The 24,815-nt window shown below is 45.1% G+C and overlaps 1 protein-coding gene across 1 annotated transcript in view; it reads left to right on the forward strand.

Moving 5' to 3' along the window:
- The window catches only part of Tgfbr3 (transforming growth factor beta receptor 3), a 183,279-nt gene that overhangs the window by 12,794 nt on the left and 145,670 nt on the right, over window positions 1-24,815 (forward strand). Inside the window, exon 2 of the mRNA XM_036201220.1 lies at window positions 7,162-7,341. Coding sequence (XP_036057113.1) covers window positions 7,278-7,341 — 64 coding nt within the window. The 5' untranslated portion in view covers window positions 7,162-7,277. The remainder of the gene's footprint in view (window positions 1-7,161; window positions 7,342-24,815) is intronic.

Genomic DNA, 24,815 nt, shown 5'->3' on the forward strand with positions numbered 1-24,815 from the left:
TATGCCGTCTACTGAACCTTGCTGGAATCCTTGCAGCTTCGTGACTAAAACCCTCTTGATGACAGCTGGCTCCTCATTCTGAATAGATTGGTTGGTTTATTGGCCCTGCCAAGCTGAGTTCCACAGTTCATACACCTCTGCAGATTTGGGAACCAGCAGGTAGAGGAGGAAAAAAAGATTACAGGTCCCTACCTCAGCCATGTCCAGGCAGCAGCAGCTCTTCTCTCTTGGGAACAGCTTTGCAAGCAGTTCTGAGGGGTGTTAGGGCTCCTGTCTTTTCTTGTTTTGAGAAAACAACCCCCTATGTAGCTCTGGCAGGCCTAGAAATTACAATGTTGATTTATAAGGGCTGGTCTTGAATTGTGATCGTCCTCCCCATCACAGCAGAAGGCAAACTAGAGCCCTCTTGAATGCTAGCATTGCAAATGGAAGCCACCATGTCTGGCTCAAGACTCCTGTTTTATTACTTTATTCATTTATTTTGTGTATGTGTGCAGGCAAGTCCGTAGCAGCCATGTGGGGGTCAGAGGACACTTTTAAGAGTTGGTTCTCTCATGCTTCCTGTGGGATCTGGGGATCAAATTCAGGTCATTAGGCATAGGGGCAAGCTCCTCCCCCTTTTGAGCTATTTGCTGACCCAGGACTCATATTCATAATGAAAGCATTTTTAAAACAATTTTATTTTTATTTTTAAGTTATGTGTATGTGCATGTCTCTGTGTGGGTATGTGCTGAAGGTGCCCATGGAGGCCAGAGGTGATTGTAAGCCACCTGACATGGGTTATGAAAATCAACTCTTCAGCATCCCCCCCCCCCCCATCTGTCTTCGTCTCCATCTTCTTCTTTTTCCAGACAGGGTCTCACTATGGAGCCCTGGTTGGCCTGAAACTCTCTATACAGACCAGGCTGGCCTTGAACTCACAGAGATTCTGCCTCCCAAGTGCTGGCATTAAAGGCATGTGCCACCACTCCTAGCCATGATCTTTTGCTGATAGAATTTTTGAAATTCTAGGAAATAAAGTCTAATCTCAGAATTAGTAACTTAGGGAATGGAGAGATGGCTTAGCAGTTAAGAGCACTGACTGCCTTTCCAGAGGTCCTGAGGTTCAATTCCCAGCACCCATATGGCAGCTTACAACTGTCTGTAATTCCAGTTTCAGGGGACCTGACACCCATGGCAAAACACCAATGCACATTAAATGAAATTTTTAAAAAAGTTGTTCTTAAAAAAAAGAATAACTTGCCATAAATTAGTATCTGTATTTTTTACTGGCAGTTTGCCTATTACAGTTGTGGGTATATTTTAACCATTAAAAACAACTGTCTCAGGTGTGGGTGAAAAGGCAGTGTGCGAGTTTGAATTATTCCTGGTCCTCTCAGCCTTTGGGACATTGCTCCCCATTTGCTCTTCTCAGGGTGGTAGGCGTTGCTTCCCTTCTGAGCAGACCAGAGACCCCATCTAAGCAGTCTTTCTGCAGGAACCGCCTCTCCAGGTGGTCAGGTGGGAGTTCCAGACAGTGTTGTCTCTGGAACACTGACACGGGGCCCAGGTTTGTTGGTGCTGGGTCACCACGAGGCTGGATCGGGGGCTGGCACTGGATTTGGTAGATTGATGGTTGGCTGTGCCAGGAACCTGTCTCTCACGCAGCAGCTCTTCTGTGATATTCAGGGCCTTGCCTGTCTGAGGCCATGGGCTCTTCGGCTTGATGGTCATCTTCCCCTTTCTCTTCACCAGGTGAGGCTCTGTGGGGTCACAAGCCAAGCCTGCAGCTTCGACTCCATATCAGCCTTGGTGCTGGAATGCACTGAGTTTTACCATTAAACACAACATAAAAAAAAAAAAAAAGAAAAAAAAAAAAAGAAAAGAAAAAGAAAAACCCTTCACAGACAAGCCCATGACCACAGGCCAACCCAGTGTGGACAATCCTCCATAAACACTCTCTTCCAGGTGATCCTAGGGTGTGTCAGGTTGACGATTAAAACTAACCACCACAAAGAAGAACGTAACAGGTCCTGGCCCTGAACACAGACAGGCTGTGGAGTCCACTGGAAGAGAGGAGGGGGAAGGGTCCCGAGATGTTCATGGAGAACTGACTGCAGGGATGCCTGAGGGTGGGAGGTCAGCTGAGATTCTCAGAGCAGGTCAGACACCAAAGGATGGAAGGCAAACTGGGACCAGAGCCTCTGGCCTTCCCTTTGTGAGGAGCAGCAACAAGGCCCTCGCCTGGGCCCTGGTGTGGCTGGAGAAGCAATAGCACCGAGCATACAGCAGGGACGCCATCGTCAGTTACCGTCAGTTACCGTGAGCGGCTCCCCAGTTAGCAGCAGAGAGAGTTTGTTATCGGGAGGCCCAGGATGAAGTCCCAAGCTGTGGCTGCGGGTGCTGGCTGGCAGGAATTCCAGGTGAAAACTTAGAGGAAGGGAGGCAGAAGGTACAGGGAGTGCAAGGTGAGCCCCAGTCTTTCCTACTCACTCCAGACACCTGCAGAGCTCCTGTTAGGAGATCAGGACCATCATCCTTGGCTTCTCTGGGCATTCTAAGCCAACAGGAGCTCTAAGAGGACCCCCTCCTGCCTGGCGCGCTCTCTCTCTCCTACAAACACCAGTCTACCTGGCTTTAGCACGCTGGTGGAGAAAGGAACAGTGTCTTGGTGCTCGCAGTTTTCCACTTGCTGGCAATTAACTGACAAGGCCCCCCCCCCCCCCGCCATGTGACTCGGCCCGCAGCCTTGTGGGCCCCTGGTCCACCTGAACTCCCACCCCTTGCAGCCCCCACTCGGCCCAGAGCCGAGGGGTTTTCGTAATTGGTAAACTGAGGTGGGGAGATTCACCCTGAATTTGGGCAGCACCGTGTAAGGATGAGAGAAGCAACCCGTGCGAGCGGGCGTTCATCTAGTCCTCATGTGACTGGCGGTTTCAGGCACACGACCCTTTGACTGTGAGGGACTATAACTTGGAACCATGAGCTAAAATAGACCCTCCCTCCTCTATGCAGCTTTTTGTCGAAGTGTTTATCATAAGTACCGAAGTGTCTTTCTGTGCCTGGTGTTTTAGGATGTGGGTCTCCCAAGAGTGCTTCCTCTGGAATTCTTTTCATACTGTGTAATTCCATATTTGTGACTATATGCCTGTTTTCCAGACTGTAAACCCCGGAGTGTGGAAAACACACCCCCTGTTTGGCCATTGTGTGTGTTCCTATTACCTGGTGCAGGGCAGACAGTACACCAAGATCTGTCGACAGAAAAAAGACACTCAAGAAATTAAACATCTCACCCCAAGAAGCAGATGACATTGCTTTCATTTGGCCAAACTAAACTCCACAAAGCAGAGATGTGGTTCCTTTTCACATTGCCACACCCTTGGCACCTTGACCAGTTTGCCTGGCACATGGTGGCCGTAAATATTTGCTAAACATCGACTATGCTTAGATAGATTCCAGAGATTTCTCATCCAAATCCACTCCCTTTCTGGGAACTGGAATGATCCAGTGTCTCAGTGTGGAGGGAAGTTTGACATAGCCGCTGTGAGGCTGCACTCATCTGAGTACGAGGCTAAAGGGCATCCAGGTATTACCAGACAGCAGTTACTGCTCTGTGCCCGCTTCCCCGGCTGCCACTCTATACACTGATGTTGCCGTCCACACTGCCATCACTGGACAATACATTGAGTATCAGTCAAAACAGTTCTGCCTGCTTTATTAGACTATTTTCAAACCCAACTGTGTATTTATCAAAAAAAAAAAACAAACAAACAAACAAAAAAAACTACCTAGTTGACAAAGTAGAAACGTTTTAAAATTGTGTGTGTGTGTGTGTGTGTGTGTGTGTGTGTGTGTGTGCGCGTGCACACATGTACATGACCATGGTCATGGGTGTGTTGGGACACTCAAGTGGAAGATTAGATGACAGTTTTCATGAGTTGGTTTTCCTCTCACTGGGGGTTCTGGGGATTGAACTCAGGCCCTTGGGTTTGTACAGCAAACACTTTTGCCTGCTGAGCCAGATCCGTTCATTTCTAAGCCATCAGAAACTCGGGGTAAGTTACTACTTGAGTCAGGCAATGCCATTTCCCCTGGCAACAGATGACCTTGAACTTCTTGATCCTTCTGCCTCTGGAGTGTTGTGATTTCAGGCATGAACCATGCCTGCTGTGTGTGTGTATGTGTGTGTGTGTGACTGTGGATGGAGTATAGGATGTTATGTGTAGTGGGCAAGCATTCTACCAACTGAGTGCCATCCCACTGCACTCATGACAGTTTTTATCCCACTCACTGAAGCAGTCTCATGGCTCGGCCAGCGAAAGTGCTGCTGATAGCCAGAGTCCAGTCCCGACCCGTGGTAGAAGAACACTGAGTCCGGAAAGGTGTCCTCTGCTGCCGCAGTGAGTGCTGTGTCAGGTGTGAACCTGTATACACACACACACACACACACACACACACACACAAACTCACACACACCAAACACACACACACACAAGACACACAGATACACACCAACACTCACAAATACATATATACACTACATAGTCACACAGATACACACACGTAGACACATACATACTCACACATCACACACACACACAAGACACACAGACACATACTAATACACATAAACACATATACACACATACATATAGATACACAAACACACACACACACACACACACACACACACTCACTCACTCACTCACATACACACACAATCCTTAGCCCAGAGTAGTGCTTTTCTAAGCAGCTCCTTTCAAACCTGGGTTTCAAACCATGCTGTTGTCAAGGATTCGGTTGAGTAGGCTTTCCCCAGCTAATCCCTGTATTTACCCACGTGCTTTGCTGGATCCCAGGAATGTGCAGCAGCCAGCTCAGATTAATGGCCTCTGAAGTAAACACAGCACACTCTGAGATCAACAACAGACTTAGCGGCACATTCTTCTGTGTTTTTAACCTGTGACTCCCTCTCCCCATTTTCTTCTGTTCGCTTGAGGTGCTGACCACTGTCCTTCCCTCTCAGTGGAGCACACTGCTTTGAGGCTTTGAATGGTGAGCAAAGAGATCACTCTCCAGTAGCCTTCACATTGTTCCAGGACCTCGGTGGACCTGTTCATGTATTCATATGGCTCATGAGCCCAAAGAGATTAGATGACGTCAGGGAGGGTCAGCAGCCCCTGGTCTTTGCCAAATGCATATGACAGAACCTCACAGAAAAGAGGAGCTTGCGTTTTCTGGTTTGATCTCAAAGCTTCCACTTTTGGAAGCCTGGCTCCACCCAGCGTTCTGCTGAGTGTTGGGTGGAGATAAGCCAGGTGGGCCCCCGTGTGATCCCCTTCCTGTTCTCCTGTGTCCTAGAACTCTGTCACCACACTGGGGAGATTAGAAAAAAGCCTCTGCAGTTTGTTCTCCTTTTGAGCAAGTCCTTCTAAAGAGGGACTTCATTTCAGAGAAACTCCTTTCTTGTTCCCCACAGCTGTGTGGAGTTCTAACTTGTATTGGACTTCCTCAGCGATGTCTTGAAATCCGGTATGAACTTGCTGTGGTTTGCCTTTGGGCATCAAACTGTTTAGCTTGGCTCGATTATATAATAATTATATAATTGCCCAATATTCTTGTCAGCAATTTGCAGTCCATATTTTTAATAGAACCACTTGCCTTTCTTTCCATGGGTTCCTTCAGAACTGGTATAAGCTCCTGGGTTAATGCGGCCCAGCCCCACAGCCCCTTGCAGATGTGGGCAGGGTGACGTGAGCCCTGTACCTTCTGTGGTCGTTTGCTCCATAAAAGTCCTCATGTAAGTCATCTTCTGGGTGCTTCGTATGGATTTTGTTTTATTAAAATTGCTGTTAGTATTTGTTGAAATGTTGTATCCTTTGAGAGAGATTTTTTTCTTTATTAATTAACCCGTTTAGGAAGTCTAGTTTTTCAAAGAGGAAAAACTGAGATGAAGTCTTTTTGTTACCCAGTCCCTAAGTTAAGCAATATTTCCATTTATCTGATGCTTCGTGGAATAATGGTGATAATGTGAGGCTTTAAGGGGGAGTTGAAGAGAATGCCGCGGCTCCCCAGTCAGTTTTCTGACTTAGCATCACGCCGCTCCCCAGGCCTTCATCTCAGCTTCCTGGTTTCTCTTTGCTCAGTGGTCCTGCTCTTGACCTTAGGATCAATAAACAAAACTATCTGGGCAGTAGCTAAGAATTATGTAAATGATCACACCCTAATCTTTTCAGTTTATCAAGGAGAAGAACTTAAAGAGAATGGAACAGTGATCAAAGTAGCTAACATTGATTGATTGATTGATTGACTGACTGATTTATTGCTTATAATCCGTGAGCCACTTTTCTAAGCCTATGCTTGCTCAATGTTTCTGTGTCTCTGTCTCTCTCTCTCTCTTACACACACACACACACACACACACACACACACACTTCAAAGCAAAACCCTACCTCGAACAAAACAACAAATCCCCCAAAACATACATATAAAAATCACAAATTCAACTGGGCATTGTGGCACACACGTTTTAATTCCAGAACTTAGGAGGCAGAGGCTGGTGGATCTCTGTGAGTTTGTGGCCCGGCCTGTTCTTCATAACTGCCCAGACTACACACTGAGATCTTGTCTCAATCAAACAACACACACACACACACACACACACACACACACACACACCACAAAAGCAACAATAATAAAACCCCAGCAGAGCTCTAGACAGGAGCAGGCACTCTGAGTTGCATGTCCAGTGTCATTGACAGTGTAACTGCTGTCGTGACAGGTGACCTGAGTGTCTGTAAAGATCTACTTGAGTGTGCTGGTACATACATGCCTGTGATGCTAGCCATTGAGAGAGGCTGAAACAGGAGGGGCTTTTGAGCCCAAGAGTACTGGGCTAGCCTGGGAAACATAGACTCTCTCAAACAATCCCTTCAACTCCCCAAATATTTAGCATGTCAAGAACAAGCATGTCACTTTTAAAACTATTTTCTGTGAAAGTCTTGTTAAACAGTTAACCGTCACCACCCTAATTTGCCTGAGTGCTGTCCTGATATTTTTCATGACAAATTGTTTCTCTTTAGTACTTTTCAGAAAGTCTCCATTTAACTTTTAACATTTAATGTGTGCTCATTTGTAAAATTTCAACACTGTTTTCTTACTGAAATTTGTTTATTTTTATAGGCAATTTGAAAATTGCAGAGAGGGATTTTAAGGCCACTTCTGACTTGCTAAGGTCACCTTCGAGCTGAAAAGCCAAAAGCTGCCTGCTGTGACTGAAGGGGACCCCGTTTGGAGAAATGGCAATGACAGCCCACCACGTGATTGCCGTGTTTGCCCTGACGAGCTGGTTGGCTGCTGCAGGTAATGCTCGTTTTGAATTGCATGCTTCTTATCTTCCTTGAATGCCTGTTTTCTTTCCCTCCTCAGTCTCTTTGGTTATAAATATTTAGGCCATGTTATCTTGTTGTAAAATATGAATATTTATGTTATTTAGGCAAATAAAATACTTGACTAGCATCCAGATATGGAATGTGTTTGCCTACGTTGTAGCTTACTTGACTGGGGCTAGACATTCTAATGTCATGACATGGAGACCCAGCTAGCCTCTGTTGAGGCAGGCAGATAGAGGCCCAGTTGACTTTGTTACATGCATAGATAATGGCAAAATAAGAATTCTATGGTTCTTTTCATTGTTTTCCAAGAATTGTCTCATAAAACAAATAGATCTTCTAGATAGTGGTAGCACTCTTATCAATGAGATTTGGGGGAGGGAGTGTTTAGTTTCAGCTGCTTCAGATACATTAATGAGAACTCCTTAAGAAGTGGAGAGAGGTCTTAGAGGTGGCTCGGAGTGATTGTCTTGCCCATGTGAGGCCCACGGTGCCATCTCCAGCGCTGAAGGAGAAAAAAGCGGCGTGGAGGGTAGTACTTTGTTTCCCAGAGATGGTCAGAGCATAAAGGTGGAGCTTGGGGGACCAAAAGACTGTGTTAGGAATATCACCCTGCATGCTGGCCTCGTAGTGTCTCATGTCAAGGCCGTGTGACAAATTCGGGAGGTTAATTCGCTCCATTTGTCGTCATTTGCTCAGTTATGTTCTGCAGTGAGCTGTACCAAAGCATTTCATTGGCTCAGTTCTGGAAACTGGCAGTTCTCAGCAAGAGCAGCGCCGACTTAAATATGTCCTACAGCCAGCCTCTGGGCCAAATAATTGCAGCATATAAAAACGAGTAAAAACGTCTTAATTTAATAAGCTCATGTAATCAAAGCTCTGAGGTGCAACCATTTGTGACATTTTGTAGGAGATAAAGTGAGAGATGGAGACACACAGTTCATCTACACAGAGTTGTGTAGCTGGGGGATGGAGGATCCAGATATTATATTTTGCATCTCGTGTGATGGATGGAAGATAGCATTAGATCACAGAGGCTTTGCAGACAGACAGACTGTGGGAAGGCCAGATGGCATACGTTGATGTGTAAGACTGGGGATCAAATGTCCCCCACAACCATTGCAGACATTTTGAAAGAGGGTTCTTAGTTTGGGTTGTTGTTTTCTTAAACACCAGTGTATGAACCCGAACTGTCCATTCTGCTAGTGTGACCCGCTGTCAGTGGTTTCATTTTGTGTCACTTGGGAGAGTTTCTGCCTTTCAGTGTGCGCATTAAAATGGATCTTTCCTTTCCTTTCTTCCTTTTTTGTTTTTTCTTTCTCTTTCTCTTGTTTCTTTGAGACAGGGTCTCTCTATGTAGCCCAGGCAGGATTCAAGGTGTATACCAGCATGCCCGGCAAAAATGGATCTTAACATTAAAATGGATCAAGAGGGGGGAGATCAAGCACTCTTGCTGTGATGAGGTGTGGAACTGAGGCTGGGTACTGATGGAGGACCCACGCCAGACAGAAAACATGAGTGTTGCTTCATGGGAAAGTGGAGAGTGTGATGGCTTGCGTAGCCCTGATAGTTTTCCTAGTGAATCGGTCTTGCCAAACCACCAGGGAAGAGAAACACATACTTAGTCTCAGATAGATCCAAAGCCTTGGAGAGGTAGAAAAATACAATAGAGGAACAGCTCTTTAGAGCCACAGGGTGCCTGACACGTAAGAGGGGCAGACACCCCTTTTGTTTTCCTGGTGTGTGTGCGCGCAAGCGCGCGAGTGTGCACGTGTGTGTGTGTGTGTGTGTGTGTGTGTGTGTGTGTGTGTGTGTGCACACGCATGTTGTGTGTGTGTGTGTGTGTGTGTGTGTGTGTGTGTAGGTCAGAGTGCAGCTCCAGGAGTCACTTCTCAGGCTCCGTGTACTTTTTCCGGAGACAGGCCTCTCACTGGCCCAGAACTCACCAAGTAGGCTAGATGGCTAGCCATGTAAGCCTGGGCCACTCATCTGGCCCTTCTTGACACTGGCGGGTAACAGGTGTGCGCCACCACACTCGGCTTTTTAAAATGTGAGTTCTGTGGAACTCGAACTTGGGGTTCTGGGGCTTGAACTTCGGTCATCAGACTTAGAAGATGAGCATTTTACTGACTGAGCCCTAACCCCTAAGGGAGCTTTTAAAGTACAGAAGCTTGTTAATGGTGTCATTTTGTACAACCAGATGGGGCCAAATGAATGGAGGAGAAATAGGTCTCGCCTATGCTGACACATGGGGCCCCTTCTCCATCCTCATATAGCCCAGACGGACCTCAAGTTTGGTGGTAGCTGAGGATGGTCTTGAACTTCTGACGTCCTTCTTCTGCCTTTAGAGTGCTGGAAATACTGACATGTGTCTGTATGACTAGTTTATATGGTGCTGGGGATGAAACCCAGGACCTCCTATGTGCTAGCACGTACTCCACTGACCAGGCCACATCCCAGCTCTTTTTCTAGCTCTCCACATAGACTCAGTTTACTTCACAAAGTGCTTTTTGGGGTATTCTGGCTGAGTTGAACTCCAAGAAGATCATAATAATGAAAATTTACGGAGTAAATACTGTATGCTAGGCCCCACCCCTAGTGCTTCCTACATAATGTAATTTCATCTCCAGAGCAACCCTAACAAACGTGAATACTTTGATCATCCCTGATTTATAGATGAAAGAACAGAACTACAGGGGGGTTGGGTCATCTCCTCAGGGCCACACAGTTTGCAAGAGTCAGCCATGGATTACTTTAGGATTGGTGATGCAGCCTGTACATTGCTGTATTATGAGAACTTGGGGGGCATTTGCTTTGGCTTCTTGTTGTTGTTAATTGTTTTGACACAGAGTCTTATTTTGTAGTGCTGGTTGGCTCAGAACTCACAGTTGAAGACATCTGCTGGCCTCTGCCTCCTGAGTGCTGGGATTAATGGTGTGCCCCATCATACCCCACCTGAAAGGCATTTGAGGGATCGATGATGGGTTCTCCTTGAGCTACTCATACCCTCATTTTTTAGTGCATATTAATTCTGTAAAACATCTGTGTCCTGAAATGTCGCTCACAGTCTCTGCTGAGTGCAAGCACAGCAAGAGGAAGCAGTTTGCAAAGGAACGTACACTTTGTGCTTATCTCAAATGCTTGGATTCTAGTTAGACTAAATCTAATCACATAACAAGAGTATTCAGAGCCAGGCATTATCTGTAATCAATCCTAGATGAAGGCAGGATGATTGAGAGTTAAGTCACCCTTGGCTACATGGTTCTAGGCTAGCCTGGGATACACAAAACCCTGTCTTAAGAGTTAACAACAAAAACCAGTGTGTGAGGAATGCCCAGAGGTACCCTCAGGGCAGGAAGTCTTTGTGGGCTAGAGTGTGGTGGTATTGTGTTCCCCAAAATGTTGGGTGACCCTAATAAACTTATCTGGGGCCAGAGAACAGAACAGCCACTAGATATAGAGGCCAGAGAATGGTGGCACTCATGCCTTTAATCCTATCACTTGGGAGGCAGAGATCCATCCCTATCTCTGTGAGGGTTTTTTTTGTTTGTTTGTTTTTTGTTTTTTGTTTCTGTTTTTTTGTTTTTGCCAGAGCTGAGGACCGAATCTTGAGCTTGCTAGGCAAGTGCTCTACCACTGAACTAAATCCCCAAACCCCTCTGTGAGTTTAAAGCCACACTGGAAACAGCCAGACATGGTGACACACGCCTTTAATCCCAGGAAGTAATGGCAGAAAGCAGAAAGGTATATAAGGCATGGGGACCAGGAATTAGAGTGGTTAAGCTTTCAGGCTTTTGAGCACAGTTCAGCTGAGAGGCATCCAGTCTGAGGAAACAGGATCAGCTGAGGAATTGGTCAGGTGAGGTTAGCTGTGGCTTGTTCTGCTTCTCTGATCTTCCAGCATTGACCCCAGTATCTGGCTTCAGGTTTGTTTTAATTAACAAGACCTTTTAAGATTTGTGCTACACTAGAGCCCCCAGGACTCTTGTCTCCCACTCTGTCCTGAAGGCTGCACTGAATCAGAAAGGGGAGGAGGGCTGACTAGGTGGGAGCATCGGCACAGCGACACCCAGGGCATGGTCTCTCTCTTCTCTTGAGAAGACTTGGACAACTTTATGGGGATGGGAGATAGGGCTCTCGGGAAAGGAGGAGGGAGTGGATTGTGGGGACCTTGACTATCAGAACAAGGCTCTGGATTTTGTTCTGTACTTTGGGTTCACTCCTTTTCAACCCTCTGAGGTCAGAGGCACACCCTGCTTAATAAGGATTTAAACACACACCCCCTCCCATGCAGCTGAGAATACAGTTTCCAGGTAGGAGGGTTACAGGCTGGTGTGTGTGTGTGTGTGTGTGTGTGTGTGTGTGTGTGTGTGTGTGTGTACTAAGACCACTTACCCCATGATCATCTTACAAATAAGAAACGGAGACTCAGTTAATGACTTCTGCAAAGTCCTGTGACTTCTAAGTGGAAGATCGGCTGTCGAATGCAGGCCATTGCTGCCCTATTGGGGTCCCCAGGAGAAGAGAGCCCACGTGTGGGATGAATGAAACTCTTAGCTTGATTAAGTGACAGGTGAGTAGCCACAGGTGAGTGGCATTTGGTTAGAAGGGAGGGACTGATTAAGTGACAGGTGAGTAGCCACAGGTGAGTGGCATTTGGTTAGAAGGGAGGGACGTGCCACCAGAGCAGATGAAGTGACCGAGGTTGCTTGTATTTATTGTCATTTCGTACAAAGGACCTTGTAGCCATTTGCCAGGACGGGCTGGAGAGTGGAAGGATGAGGGAGGTCAAGTGTCTTGTGTGTCTACCTCATGGGGGAGGGGCAAGCAAAAAGGCACAGCAGGGTTTTGTGTGTTGACCCCAGGGATTGGAAGGCCCTTCTGTGGAAGTCTTTCCCTCTTTGCTTGCGTTGGGGAAGAGGAAGGTGAAGCAGGCAGGTAGTAGCCAGCCATGACCCAGGCTACCCACTGGTGTGACAAAACTCATCCATCCTTTTCCTCCTCACTTTTCTTCCTTGGCATTACATGGCATCATGGGAGGGAGAGCTCTGTTCTTGAAAGATGTGCCATGTAAGAACCAGAGTGCCTTTTGGTTGGAAGTCACTGTAGGCTGTTGACTGGCCCCTTTTTCTGAGATCCTGTAATCTATCTCACATCAAGAAAGCAGGAAGCTTGAAAATTAATGCTTAACACTGCAGGCTTAAGTCTGTTTTCACTTTAAAGACAAAATACACATCCCTAAAAAATAGTAGCTGCTGCATCCGAGGTCTGCCAGGGTCCATCAGGGGTGTGTTTCCAGAGTCCCAGAAATGGGAAAAAGGCATGCAGAAAGAATTCAGGGAAGCCAGCTTGGCTAGAAGACATGGCCTTGGTTGCATTTGCTGGCTGGTGTGCCAGGTCAGCAGGTCTGCTGAGGTGAGCTCTGTAGAAATTCCCCTGCTGTAGCTGTAGCACCAGGGTGGGAGGTGATGCTTGGCTTCATCGTTCCTGTCTTGATGTGGTGTCCAGGTGTGTCCTGTTGGAAGCTTGCCCACAACCTGCACACACATTTTATCCATCAAACATGGCTCTTTTTATTCCATTTGGATACACCTGGGATTCCAGGTGCAGCCCACAGGAAGCTGAGATGGTTTTCATCTAGACTGCTTCCCTGCTGAGGAAGCTTTGAAGTCCTGTGTCCTGGTGACAGGAGAGGGGATAGCTGAGGTGCTAGCTGGAGAGTGGGCTGAGCTGGCAGCTTGGGGAGTGTCTAAGCTAATAATTACATCCTATTGTAGCTGCTGTTTTCAAGATGCTTTCTCTACCTTCCATTCATCCAAACCTCCCAGCAGCCTCTGGGGCAGGTCTTAGTCTCTTCATTTCTAGAGCGAGAATGTTGGGGTTTAGAGTGAGTGAGTGATTTAGAGAGATGATTCAATTCTTGGTCCAGCTAGAACTCATACACTTCCACAGATAAACTGGAGCACAGATAACCTACAGAGACACCCCCATCACACACACGCACGCACCGCACCGCACCGCACCGCACCGCACCGCACCTCCTCAAACTGCAGCCCCATGCGTTCCTTGGCAGGTGACATAGATCTGTTCATTTAATCCTTACAGAAAGCACATGATCTTGGTATTCAACCTTGTCACTTCTGTTGTTATGGCCAATATTTTAACTTGTATTACAAATGAGAAGACCAGTGTGCGGAAAGTTAAGTGCAGATACATTGAGAAACAAATTCATACATTGATGGTGAGAGAGGGAGAAGTAGCGATCAAAGTTCCACGCCCTTGGGAGGTAGAGGCAGAAGGTTGGGAAGTTCAAGGTCATCTCCAGCTATACGACAAGTTCAAGGCTAAGGCTGGCTTGACTATGTGACACAGTCTCAAAAAAGCAAAACAAAACAAAAAACAAAAACAAAACCCAAAACACCTCAACGCCCCCAAAACAAAACAAACAAAAAAACCCCAACAAAAACAAGAAACCCAAAGTTTACATTGTTTCTATTATGTTGTCCCAAAGATACTGATGCTCAATTTTTAAATTTTATTTTTTAATTGACAGTTGATGTATTGTGAGGCCAAATAGGACCCAATATATGTATATTATATGTTTCCATTGTGAGATGGCATATTTCATATTTGAATCACCTGTCCTAATTTATGTATTACTGTGTACCTCTATGTGTGTGGTGTGTGTGCCATGGTTGGTGTGCGATGATCAGAGAACAGCTTGTGGGAACTGAGTCTCTCCTCCTGTCCTATGGGACCTGGAGAGCAAACTTACGTAGTCAGGCTTGGCAGCAGGCACCTTTACCCACTAAGCCATCTTACTTTTGTGTTTGTGTGGTAAGAACACGTAGAATTTACTCTCAGCAATTTAAGAAGAATTAATGTGGTGTGTGTGTGTGTGTGTGTGTGTGTGTGTGTGTGTGTGTACTTGCACGTACCACTGTTGAGTGTGACCAAAAGACAACTTGCAGGAGTTGGTTTTCTTCTACCAGGTAAGTTCCAGAGATCAAACTCTGATTATCAGGTTGGGCAGCAGGAGCCTCAGTTGCCCCTGCTGAGCAGTCTCCTGCCCCTTACTCAGCCGTTCACATTTGCAATGCATTATCACTGACTACAGTCACCATGATACTTTGTTTCTCTCAGACCGTTTCCTCCTGAGATTTTGTATCACTTGACTAATCTCTCCACAGTCTGTCCCCATCTCAGCCTCAGGCAACCACTGTTTGACTCCATGAATTTGATAATTTTAGATTCTGTGTATTGGTGAGATGGTACGGTCTTGCTTATTTTGCTTAACACAACATCCTCTGGGTTTGTCTGTGCTGTAGGGCTGAGAAGATTTCCTCCTTTTTAGGGTTGAGGGGACCCCACTGTGTCATGTGCCTCATTTTCTTTGCCCATTTGTCCCGGAAGTTCTCTGGGTTCTGCATTAATGGCCCACGAATTTCAGAATGGGGGCCTGACAACCAGCTAACCAACCTCTGCATCAATAACTGCCCCCACCACCAAAACAGCAACAAAAAGGATCAAGCGTTGTAGCCTTAAAGGCTCAAAACAGATTGAGAAATACCTTCTCTTGCCAAACCTGAAGTGTTGAGACACAAGAGTTGATTTGGTCTCTGTGGTGGTTTCAATGAGAATGGCCCCCATAGGCTCATGTATTTGGATACTTGATCCCCAGTTGGTGGAACTGTTTAGGAAGGATTAGGAGGTGTGGCTTTGTTGGAGAAGGTGTGTCACTAGGGCAGGCTTTGAGGTTTCAAAAGCCTACACCATGCCCACTGTCTCTCTGTGCCTCTTGCTTTCGGGTAAAGATTTGAGTCTCAGCTGCTGCCATGCTTTTGACATGATCATCACGGCCTCTAATCCTATGGACTGTAAGCCTCGAATAAACTCCTTCTATGAGTTGCCTTGGTCACAGTGACTCTTCTCAGCAAAAGAGATGTAACTAATAATTACAGCCAGTAATTATTTTTGTCTTCAATTCTTCACTTTTGTGTTTAATATTTCTTTTTGATATGTAGAGAAAGCCTATTATCAGTGAAGTATGAGCCATCACCAGGTTGTTACATTTTATACTTATTCTATTTTTAATTGTATTTGTTTAGTGTATTGTGTTTTGTGTGTGTGTGTGTGCCACAGCACAACACACATGTGTAAGTCAGAAGTCCACTTGAGGGGGAGTCCATGTGGGTCCTAATGATTGAGCTCAGGTATTCAGGCTTGGTGGTAAACAACCCCCTTTACATGCTGAGTCACTTCACTGTCCTACCTACCATGACCCATCTATTCTAAAGAGCAAATGATTGTTTCTAAAAAAAGAAGACCTGAGTGGCTGCAATGGCTTGCCATTGGTCTGTGTTATCTGTGGGAGACTGTACATATCCACAGGTGATGAAATATTACCTCTCTCCTTCCCTTTCAGTTTTTTGCACAGAAACAACACATACAGGTGAGGTAGTGAGTAGTTATTTCTCAAAGATTCTCTTGTATTCCACTGTGTGTATGTATTGTGGTGTGTGTGTGTGTGTGTGTGTGTGTGTGTGTGTGTGTGTGTGTGTGTTTGCAAGGCAGTTTACTAACAGCTGTTTGATTTGGGTAACTAGATATACACACAGAATAGGAAGGATGGATGGTTAGAAGGACAGAGAGTGAGATTGTCGACAGGTCTGATGTCAGATTCGGCAACAGAATGCATTCTTTCTCTTTTGCATCTGTATCCTAGGCCTGCTCTGGATTTCTGATCATTTGAAGTATTTTAGGATACCAATGGCAATCTGTTTTATGAAGAGTGGTTTTCGACAGGACAGAGTTATCTGTATGTTCCCAGACAGCTGTATAATTGCTAAAAGCTTATAGTTCGGCACAGTTGCGTGTATAGGAAATCAGATAACTGATTCTTGATACTTTGGCACTGACACACACCGTGTGGTGAAGTAAATGCTGCTTAGCTCCCCACCTGGCCCTGTGCCTTTGCCAGTGGAAGCAGGAACCATTCATCATTTTGCATTTGCCTTAAACTTTCAAATGCCCATTGCATTTTAGATAAAACTTGTGGTGTGGTCAAGAGCTTGTGAGTAACCTGCTACGTCTCAGGCACTTTGCTGGCTTCTAAGGCACAGAAAGCGGGGACCTTAGGAGTCGGTGCTTTTGTCCATATTCTTTTTGCATAGTTGAGCTTCTTAAACTGCTAATCGATTGCTTTATTCAGCCAGCAGTTATTGAGTGCTTACTGTATTCAAGACACTATTCCAGGCCTTGAGATATAATGTGGAAAAACGGGCAGAAGTACTGGATCTTATGAACCATGTCTGGAGTGTGGAGAAATAGAGCAGAAACAATAATTATGCCTCTTTAGTGGGTCCAGTCTCCCCTGGACAAGGGCAGAGAGAATAGAACTTGGTAAGGGAGGAGAACAATTTGAAGCTAAGTTGGAGGGCTGAGTGTTTGCCTAGTGTGCACAAAGCCCTGGTTTAATCCAGTACCGAATAAAACAATCTGAATGGTGGTGCACGCCTGTAATCCTAGATTTTGCAAGGTCAGGGGTTGATGATTAGAAGTTCAAGGTCATCCTTGGCTATGTAGGGAATTCAAAGTCATTGTTGGCTTCATGAGACCCTGTATAGAACAGGAGGAGGAGGAAGAGGAGAGGAGGAGGAAGAGGAAAGGAGGAGGAAGAGAAGAATCGTTCAGTTGGAAAGAACTTGCCTAGATTCCACTAGGCCCTAGATTTCATCCTAATATCACCCAAAGATACTGATTAAAAAATAAAGTTGGGATTTGAGCTTAAAGTTGCAAAACCATTGTACAAAAGCACATCTATCTGTCCATCCATCCACCCATCTGTCCATCTACCTACCCACCCACCCGTCCACTAGTCCACCCCCACCTCCCACCCATCCACACACACATACCCCACCCCGTGAGGTAGAGCCCTTAGAGGGTTTGAGCCAAAGAATATGAACAGGGGCATTTTTCTCTCTTTCCATGTTCATATGTGTGTGCAAGTATGTGTGTATATAAACATGTTTTGTGTGTGTGCATTTATGTATGTTTTGAATGAGTATATGTATGTTTTGCATGTGTGAGGGTGTACATGCATGTTTTGCTTGTGTATGGGTGTATGCATGTTTTGCATGTGTGAGGGTATATGCATGTTTTGCATGTGTGAGGGTGTATATGCATATTTTGCATGTGTGAGGGTGTGCATGTGGAAGCTGAAGGTTGATAGGAGGAATCCCCCACCTCTGAGATCATCCTTCCACTTTGCTCAGTGAGGCAGGTCTCTCAATCAAATTCAGAGCTCACCGATATGGCTAGTCTTGCTACCTTGCTTTTTGTGAATCCTGCCTCTACCTTCAGAGGCTGGAATTTACATGGCTTCCGGGGATCAGAACTCTGGCCTGCGTACTTCTGTGGCTAGTACTTCTTTAATCCTGAACCATCTCCCCAGTCCTATGAGCATGCTCTCAGGGGATCATGCTCTGGGATACTGTTCGATACTCGTAGTAACTGCATTAAACGATGGTGGTAACAAGGGTCACTTACTACATGGAGGGATCTTGGGAAGTGATCCACTCCTTAAGTGCATGGTGACAATTCCATGATTCTTGTCAGTCAGAGGCGTGCCAGGAGCCTTTCTGATTTGCTCTCCTAAACCTTATCATCCCTGGCATTAAAAGGCCTGTACAACCCTGAGCTTGCCACAGCCTCAGGAGGCAGTCTTTCTGTTTTCTAGACTGCACTAGGAAAGTTCAGAGGAATGCTGTGGTGTTTTCTCTTTTTGTCCCTAGGTAGCTCCCCCATTCTTCAAGCCCCACCCCACCATGTGTTTATCTTGTTGGCTGTGCATATGGAGCAGGCTAGACTTCGGAGTGGCCTTAGCTCATGAAGACTAGAAAAACTCCCCACATAACTGAGCTTATGGGAGGGGACATCTTGGATTGTGCAGGGTTCTTTGACTAGAAGGGAATTAAGAGAAGGGGAGAGAGAGACTGTATTTTTGTTCTCTTAAAGTAATTTTTGGGGGATGAGTATGGAGAGAGGATGGGGATATGGCCTAGAAACAATGTCAAACAGGAAAAAAAAAGTCTTTCTGGTGAAAGAATTGTTTGAATTTCAGGCTTGTTAGTGATATAATTGGAGCGCAGGACCTGACCCCAGCACCTACCTTGGTTGTTGGCAGGAACAGCTCTGGGTCTCAGTGTAGCTCTGGTGGGTGCCCAACACTCCTGCCTCCTGTGTTTGCCAGGCTTAATTAGCTCTGGAGGATGCTATCAAAGGCTGTCTAGCAGTGGTTTGTTAATGATAGGGGACAGATTCAAAAGCACTAATTAATTGTTAGATTATTTGCAAAGCACATGCTGGAAAACTCAAAGCCTGCAGAGAGGGTTGGCAGAGATTAGCCCCGACCTCCAGGCTCAATTGCCTCTTGGAGCTGGGCCAAGAGGGGTGTAGCTGCTCTTTGTGGAGACGTACTCTTGGCCTTATTCTTTCCTGAATTGTCAGTTTGCTGTTCCAGGCTCCACAGTGACAGAGCTTCTGTGTCCCTGAAAGACCCAGAGTGTGCAAAGGACACCCTTGGGAAGCTGTGTGGGATTTGTTTAGTGAGAGTAACATAATCACTTAATATTCATGAACTAAATAAATATTCATTAACTAAATAAATACTTTTCAAACGGGCCAGCAGAGAATGGGGAGGGAGCTGCAGTTGGATTGGTCCAGGTCCTAAGTTCAAAGGCATGCATCAGGTTTTGGCTTTTGGGGCCTTGGGGTTTAGGATACTTATGGACATGCCTGAGGCTCTGTCCTTTGTCTGCAGTCTTACCAAAAATACCTGCCCCCAAGAGAACACTCAACATGTTAATAATCCTCTTCAAAGGGGGTGAGCAGAAAGAATGAAAAATATGAATTCCTAGTGCATTAGGAAAACAATGCTTAAAAGCTTGAAAAAAACGAAAAGCCCCTCAATTTGAAATTCTGTGTCCTAGTGGATGCTCACTGTGGGCAGTATAGAGAGAAGGGGAAACAGGCTGGTGCTCTTTTTCTTTTGGGGGTGTACCTTACAGATCATCGTCTCTAGACTTAGCTCCACCAGAAGACTTGTGAGTCAGTAGTGGGGCCGAGGTCCCTGAAAGATGAGGGGGTCTGAGGCCTTTCCAGTAATTATAGGTTTCTGTTGCTTCTGAGGGAGTGCTGTAGAGGAAAGCAGGAAGAATTCGCTTCTTATCTAAGAGCCAAGCAAGTCCGTGTAAATAAGAGCTGCCGTGGCCCAGTGTAAAAACAGCCTTCAGAAATATTCCAAGACCCAGGCCTGGCCCTAACTCCCACTGACCTCCATCCTTCTGTGCTTGGGCGGCCAAGTGAGTAAGTGGCTACAAACGCCAGACCCAAATGCACTTTATTAACATGATTCAAAAGAAAAGAATTCTAATGAAAAAATTTCAGAGATCTGTGCTGAGCCATTTCATGATATTGTCAGATCTTCCTGAACTCAAGGAAGGCACAAGAAGATCTGTTGACTGCTCAGTTTGGAATTCATTGGAAAGTGTTTTCAGGAGTCCTCCAGAGAGGATGCTAGTGCTCAGTGCTTACTTGGAGGTCCAGTGTCCTGAGAAGACAGGGAAGTGGCCCCGGGAGCCCCCAGACCACTTGGTGGAGTCTGATGAGACTAAAGCTCTCAGAGCTGTGTAGGATCATGAAGAGGTTCTCCAGCTCAGGAACACTCTTTGGATTGATAAATGGCACTTTGTGGTGTGTGTGTGTTGTGTGTGGATCTAACCCATGGCCTCAGGTAAGGCACTAGTGCACTCTGCTGCTGTGCTCCGTGTCCCTGCGCTGTTTCTGTGGTTGTTTCTGCTTTATCACATCTTCACTTTGGGAACGTGATGCCAGCGACTGTCGACTGTCGTATCCCAGTCAAGCTGTGCGGTGATGCTAAACGGCTAGTACTTGAGTTTTATTTCATCATTTTTAAAGACTTCAACTTAGCTGTTTTAGAAAATAACCACAGTTATTTGCATTTACATACACAGAAGTTGGGGAAGGGTCCAGGTTGAGAGAGAGAAAACAAAAATCACTGGGAGCCTGCAGCTTGTCATTTTTGTTTTGTTGTTCATTAAACATGGTACACCCTTACATTTTTTTTTTCTAGTTTTTAAAATCTGCTCTACGTTTGTAGTTTCGGTAGGTATTTTTCTTTTCCTTTTGTGTGTGCTAGGAATTCCCTCCAGTGTCTCATGTGTACTAAGCATGTGCGCTACCATTGAGCCACACTCCTAGCCACCAACAGTTTATCTTGAAGACTTCAGTGTGTTCAAGTATGAACAGGGACATAATTTAGAGCTATAATTTTACCCTCTGCAAGCATCTTCATTAATCGTGATAGCAATTAACATTCCCAACCAGGCCAATGCTGGGATGGCTATCCACTACAATTCCCCATGGCTAGAAGGAGCTTGAGAGTTCAGGAACAGGTAACTAAGGCCAGTTGCTAAAGTCAGTTGGTCTGCATGGCTTTGTTCTAGGCTATGGGAACTTCAGACTCACGGTGCACCATAAGGAATATGTGTCTAGCTGAGGCTCAGGACTAGGCCTTCTGAGAATCATATCATCTCTTCACCATGGTTAAAGTGAGAATCCTTGTTGCCCTGGACTAAAAGTCAGAGTTAGGCATAGTCTCAGAATCCAAATATTGACTGTCACGTGTTGGTCAGGTCCTCTGATTTTCAGTGAAATTTTGCTTGCATATAATCACCCCAGTGAAGTTTCTCAAAAGCTTTTGTAAGGCTTTTACCTTCTGAGTGTGAGTGTTTAAAGACTTTATCCAGGGGAACACTGACTCTGTTGGATTGTTACACGTTTATTAAAGGAGGTAACTATGGTTTGAACGTGAAATGACCCAGCTCTTGGTACCACCTGTGGAGTTTGTGGGGCACTTAAAAGTGGAGGCTGCTAGAGGGAGGATCTCGGGGTTCTCCGCCCAGCTCTGTTTCCTTTGCACTCTTTTCCTGGGGTGGATGAGACCAGCCATCCTTCCTCCTGCTCCTGCCACCGAGATGGACTCCATCTCCTTGAACTTTAAGCCGTCAGATTTAAGCCTCTTTCTTAAATTGCTTTTATTAGGGTATTTTTATCATAGGAATGAGAAAGTTGGACAGTACTTCTCTACCCTCTGGTCAAGACTGGCCTTGACAGGTAGATGAATTCTGCAAACCAGTGGTTCAAACAAGTATGATCATGAGTTTGAGACTTTTCCAGAGGATCTGTGGGGTCAACAGTTTTCTAGTAAGGTTAAGCTCTCTCAAGCCAGGCTAACTTTTAAGGGTTTGATAGCATTCAAAGAGTTAAATAAAGCTGCTGGCGCCTCAGAGGAATCAGGGCACTGCCTTGCTAACACACATTTGCATTAAATAATTTCCAGTTTCACTTTTGTTGTTAATGAAGCTGTGGAAACCTCCAAATTCATGTTAGTGGGCAGCGGTGTCCTCAGGAAGAGCTGCTGAGTAGCTGTTTGAGTTGGAAGTTGAACTGGTCCGTCTTTCATGGACCACCATTTCCCTGAAGGAAAATGAAGGAACACTGGACAAACTGGTCCTCCAGATAAACAGGCAGTTTTGACTAAGTACAAAGTGAGCCTTTTATTGGAAGGAAAACTGCTGGTAATATTTGTTGCCAATGATAAGATCTTATTCAACCAGGATTCGAAATTTGGAGAAATTGTGTCTACCACCACAGCCGTGATAGTGTCATGGTAGTTAGCTACTTCCTGACGGGACCAATGGAGATGCTGTGATCACATGACTTTAAAGACACAGAACAAAGAGATGTCTTATCTGGAAATTCTGTAAAACTCAGCAGACTATTGTTTTCCAAATCGGTGCCTGATACATGAATTAAAACATCCTTCATATTTAGAGTACAGGACAGAGCAGCTGGTTCTTAAAACCTTTATATTTTTAGATAATTTTAGATCTAGCAGAAGAGTTACAAGGTAACACGGAAGTCTTATGTGTTCTTCACTTGGGTTTGCCTTATGCTAACATAACCACAGAACAGCGGTCAAAACTCTACTAGAAACTATCCTTTAAAAAGCTATGGTGTTATTATATTAATATTCTAGACGTACTCCATTTAATTGGACTTTATTCATTTTTATTTGTTTATCCAGATATTCTCTTTTGGTTCCAGGATCCACCCAGGTTTTTGGGTTGCCTTTGGTTTCACATTTCCTTGGATCCCTCTAGTCTGTGACTGGTCTTTGGTCCTTCAACGATTTTGACCCTTTAGGAAAGTACTGGCTGCCACACTTCAGTTTGGGTTTGTCCATTGTGTTGTCTCCCAGCCACGCTGGAATAGTTAGTGCTGGACTGGGAACGATGCCACCGAGCTCCCATCCCCTTTCTGGGCATCAGCTGGAGTGTATGTTGTTGAGGGTACTTATTCCTTGGTGATGTTAATCTCGGTCACTTGGTTAGAGTGGTTCATGCCAGAATCCTCGGCTTCTTCATAAAGTTGCTATTTTTCACTTTAAAACGATTCAGGGTTTTGGAAGAATGCAATGGATTTTAATGTATTGGAGTATGAAAAGTTCATTACGTGACTCAGAGTCAGTGTTGGAAGGAGCCTTACAAATGACTGCTTGTTGATCTGAGATGTAGTGTGGCAGAGGACACAGGCACAAGTTCATGGAAAGACTGTCAAGATTTGCAGCTTCCAATTGCTTACACCGATGGCACTCTGCTTCTGCAGGATTCATAGCTAAAGTTTTAAACAAACACAGATTGGAAGTCCGTTAAACAAATCGCATCTGTACCAAACCTCTCATCATTATTGCCCAAATAGTTTAATAGGAACACTGTACAATCTTCACACTGTGTTAGGCCCTATAAGTAGTCTAGAGGTGATGAAGAGTACCTGGAGGGGATGTGTATAGGCTGTGCTGTCTTGCATAAGGGACTTGAGCATGCCTGGTGGCAGTGGCAGTGGGGGTCCCTGGGACTAGTCTCCTGAGGATACCTAGGGACAACTGTGTCAGTGTGAGGCCACATTTCTTCCTGTCTTTCACCAAGAGTAACGCATTATAACAAATTGAATGCAGAAGTAGGTCTGAAACCCAGCTGTCTTTTATTAAGCCGGACATTAAAGAGATTTGCAAAAATGTAGAACAGTGTAATTCTACTCTCTGAGTTGAGCTGCTTTACAAACTGTGTTTCATGCGAGATGCTGTTTATGTTGGGATGCACTGTGTCTGAGGTTGGCTCTGAACGACTCAGTAAGTACTTAAAATACGTTTCAGTTTTAGTTTCTACTGTTGTAAACATATGCGTATGTGTGAGTACATACATATATGATTCAAAGGAATACAGTGTCTTTGGAGTCCTCAGTTGCCCCAGCTGGCCTCAAACTATTGGGCTCAAGGAATCCTCCTGCCTCAGCCTCCCGAGGAGCTGGGATTACCCCTACATGACACTGTGCCCAACTAGTCCTCAATAACCTTAAAGCACAAGAGGGTTCTAAGACCACAAGATCTTAATTGCTGCTTTCTGATAACACAGAGGAGAAAGTCCAGAGAAACTATTCTTTTTGGCCCAAACAAAAGTTTAATGAAGGAGTCTACCAAGGAGTCCTGGCCCTGGAAGAAGTCATGCAACCTCTTTGAGTTTACTCAACTGGCAGACAAGGGGGATTGGTCCTTTGAACTAGTGAGTTTTCTTCAACTGCAAGCTCTGTGGTTCCAAATAACCATGGCTTCAGGACACCATCTTATCGGCCTGGGCATTATGGGCAATGTACAATCTCTCTTTGTGGTATGTGCAAGGTTAGAGATGAAGAGCGTGGTCTGTAACACGATTTATGAGACAGGGATTCAAGGGCCTTGTTCTGAGTTTGGGACCTGTAATTGATTTCTTTGACACTTCCCTTAAAAAGTAGAAGTTTTAATGTTGATAGGGTTTTTCTACAATGAACAAAGGACTTTTAATTATTGCTGAGTATTTCTGACAGTTAATAGATATTACAGACTTAAAAATACCCAATTTCCTATAATTTTCTGCTCTGATGTTATATGTAAAGTTATCTCATGCGAATAGTTGTTGTTCATAAATTATTTTGTTAATTAATTGACTTTTTCAAATCTATCCTGGCCATATTGTCTAGGCTGTGATCTGCTAAAGCAGGGTTAACCAGTTGCCTGTAATGTCTATATTGAAGCAGGTGGTATAGGTGGTAGGTATGTATGACTGTTTATAATCTTTATAAAGTTAATTATTTTTGTTCTTTAAAAACCTGACCACTAAGAAGATAGTTTAGGCAGCACTGATATTTGTAGATAGAGAATTTTAAAACAACAACAACAGCTGGGCCACAGAGTCTACTACTTTAAACATTAAATTAATGGATAATCTCATACCTTGGAACTATTTTATTTTGTTCTGTATTATTCGT

The sequence above is a fragment of the Onychomys torridus genome, chromosome 10 (genome assembly GCF_903995425.1).
Source record: "Onychomys torridus chromosome 10, mOncTor1.1, whole genome shotgun sequence".
NCBI classification, from domain to species: Eukaryota; Metazoa; Chordata; class Mammalia; order Rodentia; family Cricetidae; genus Onychomys; species Onychomys torridus.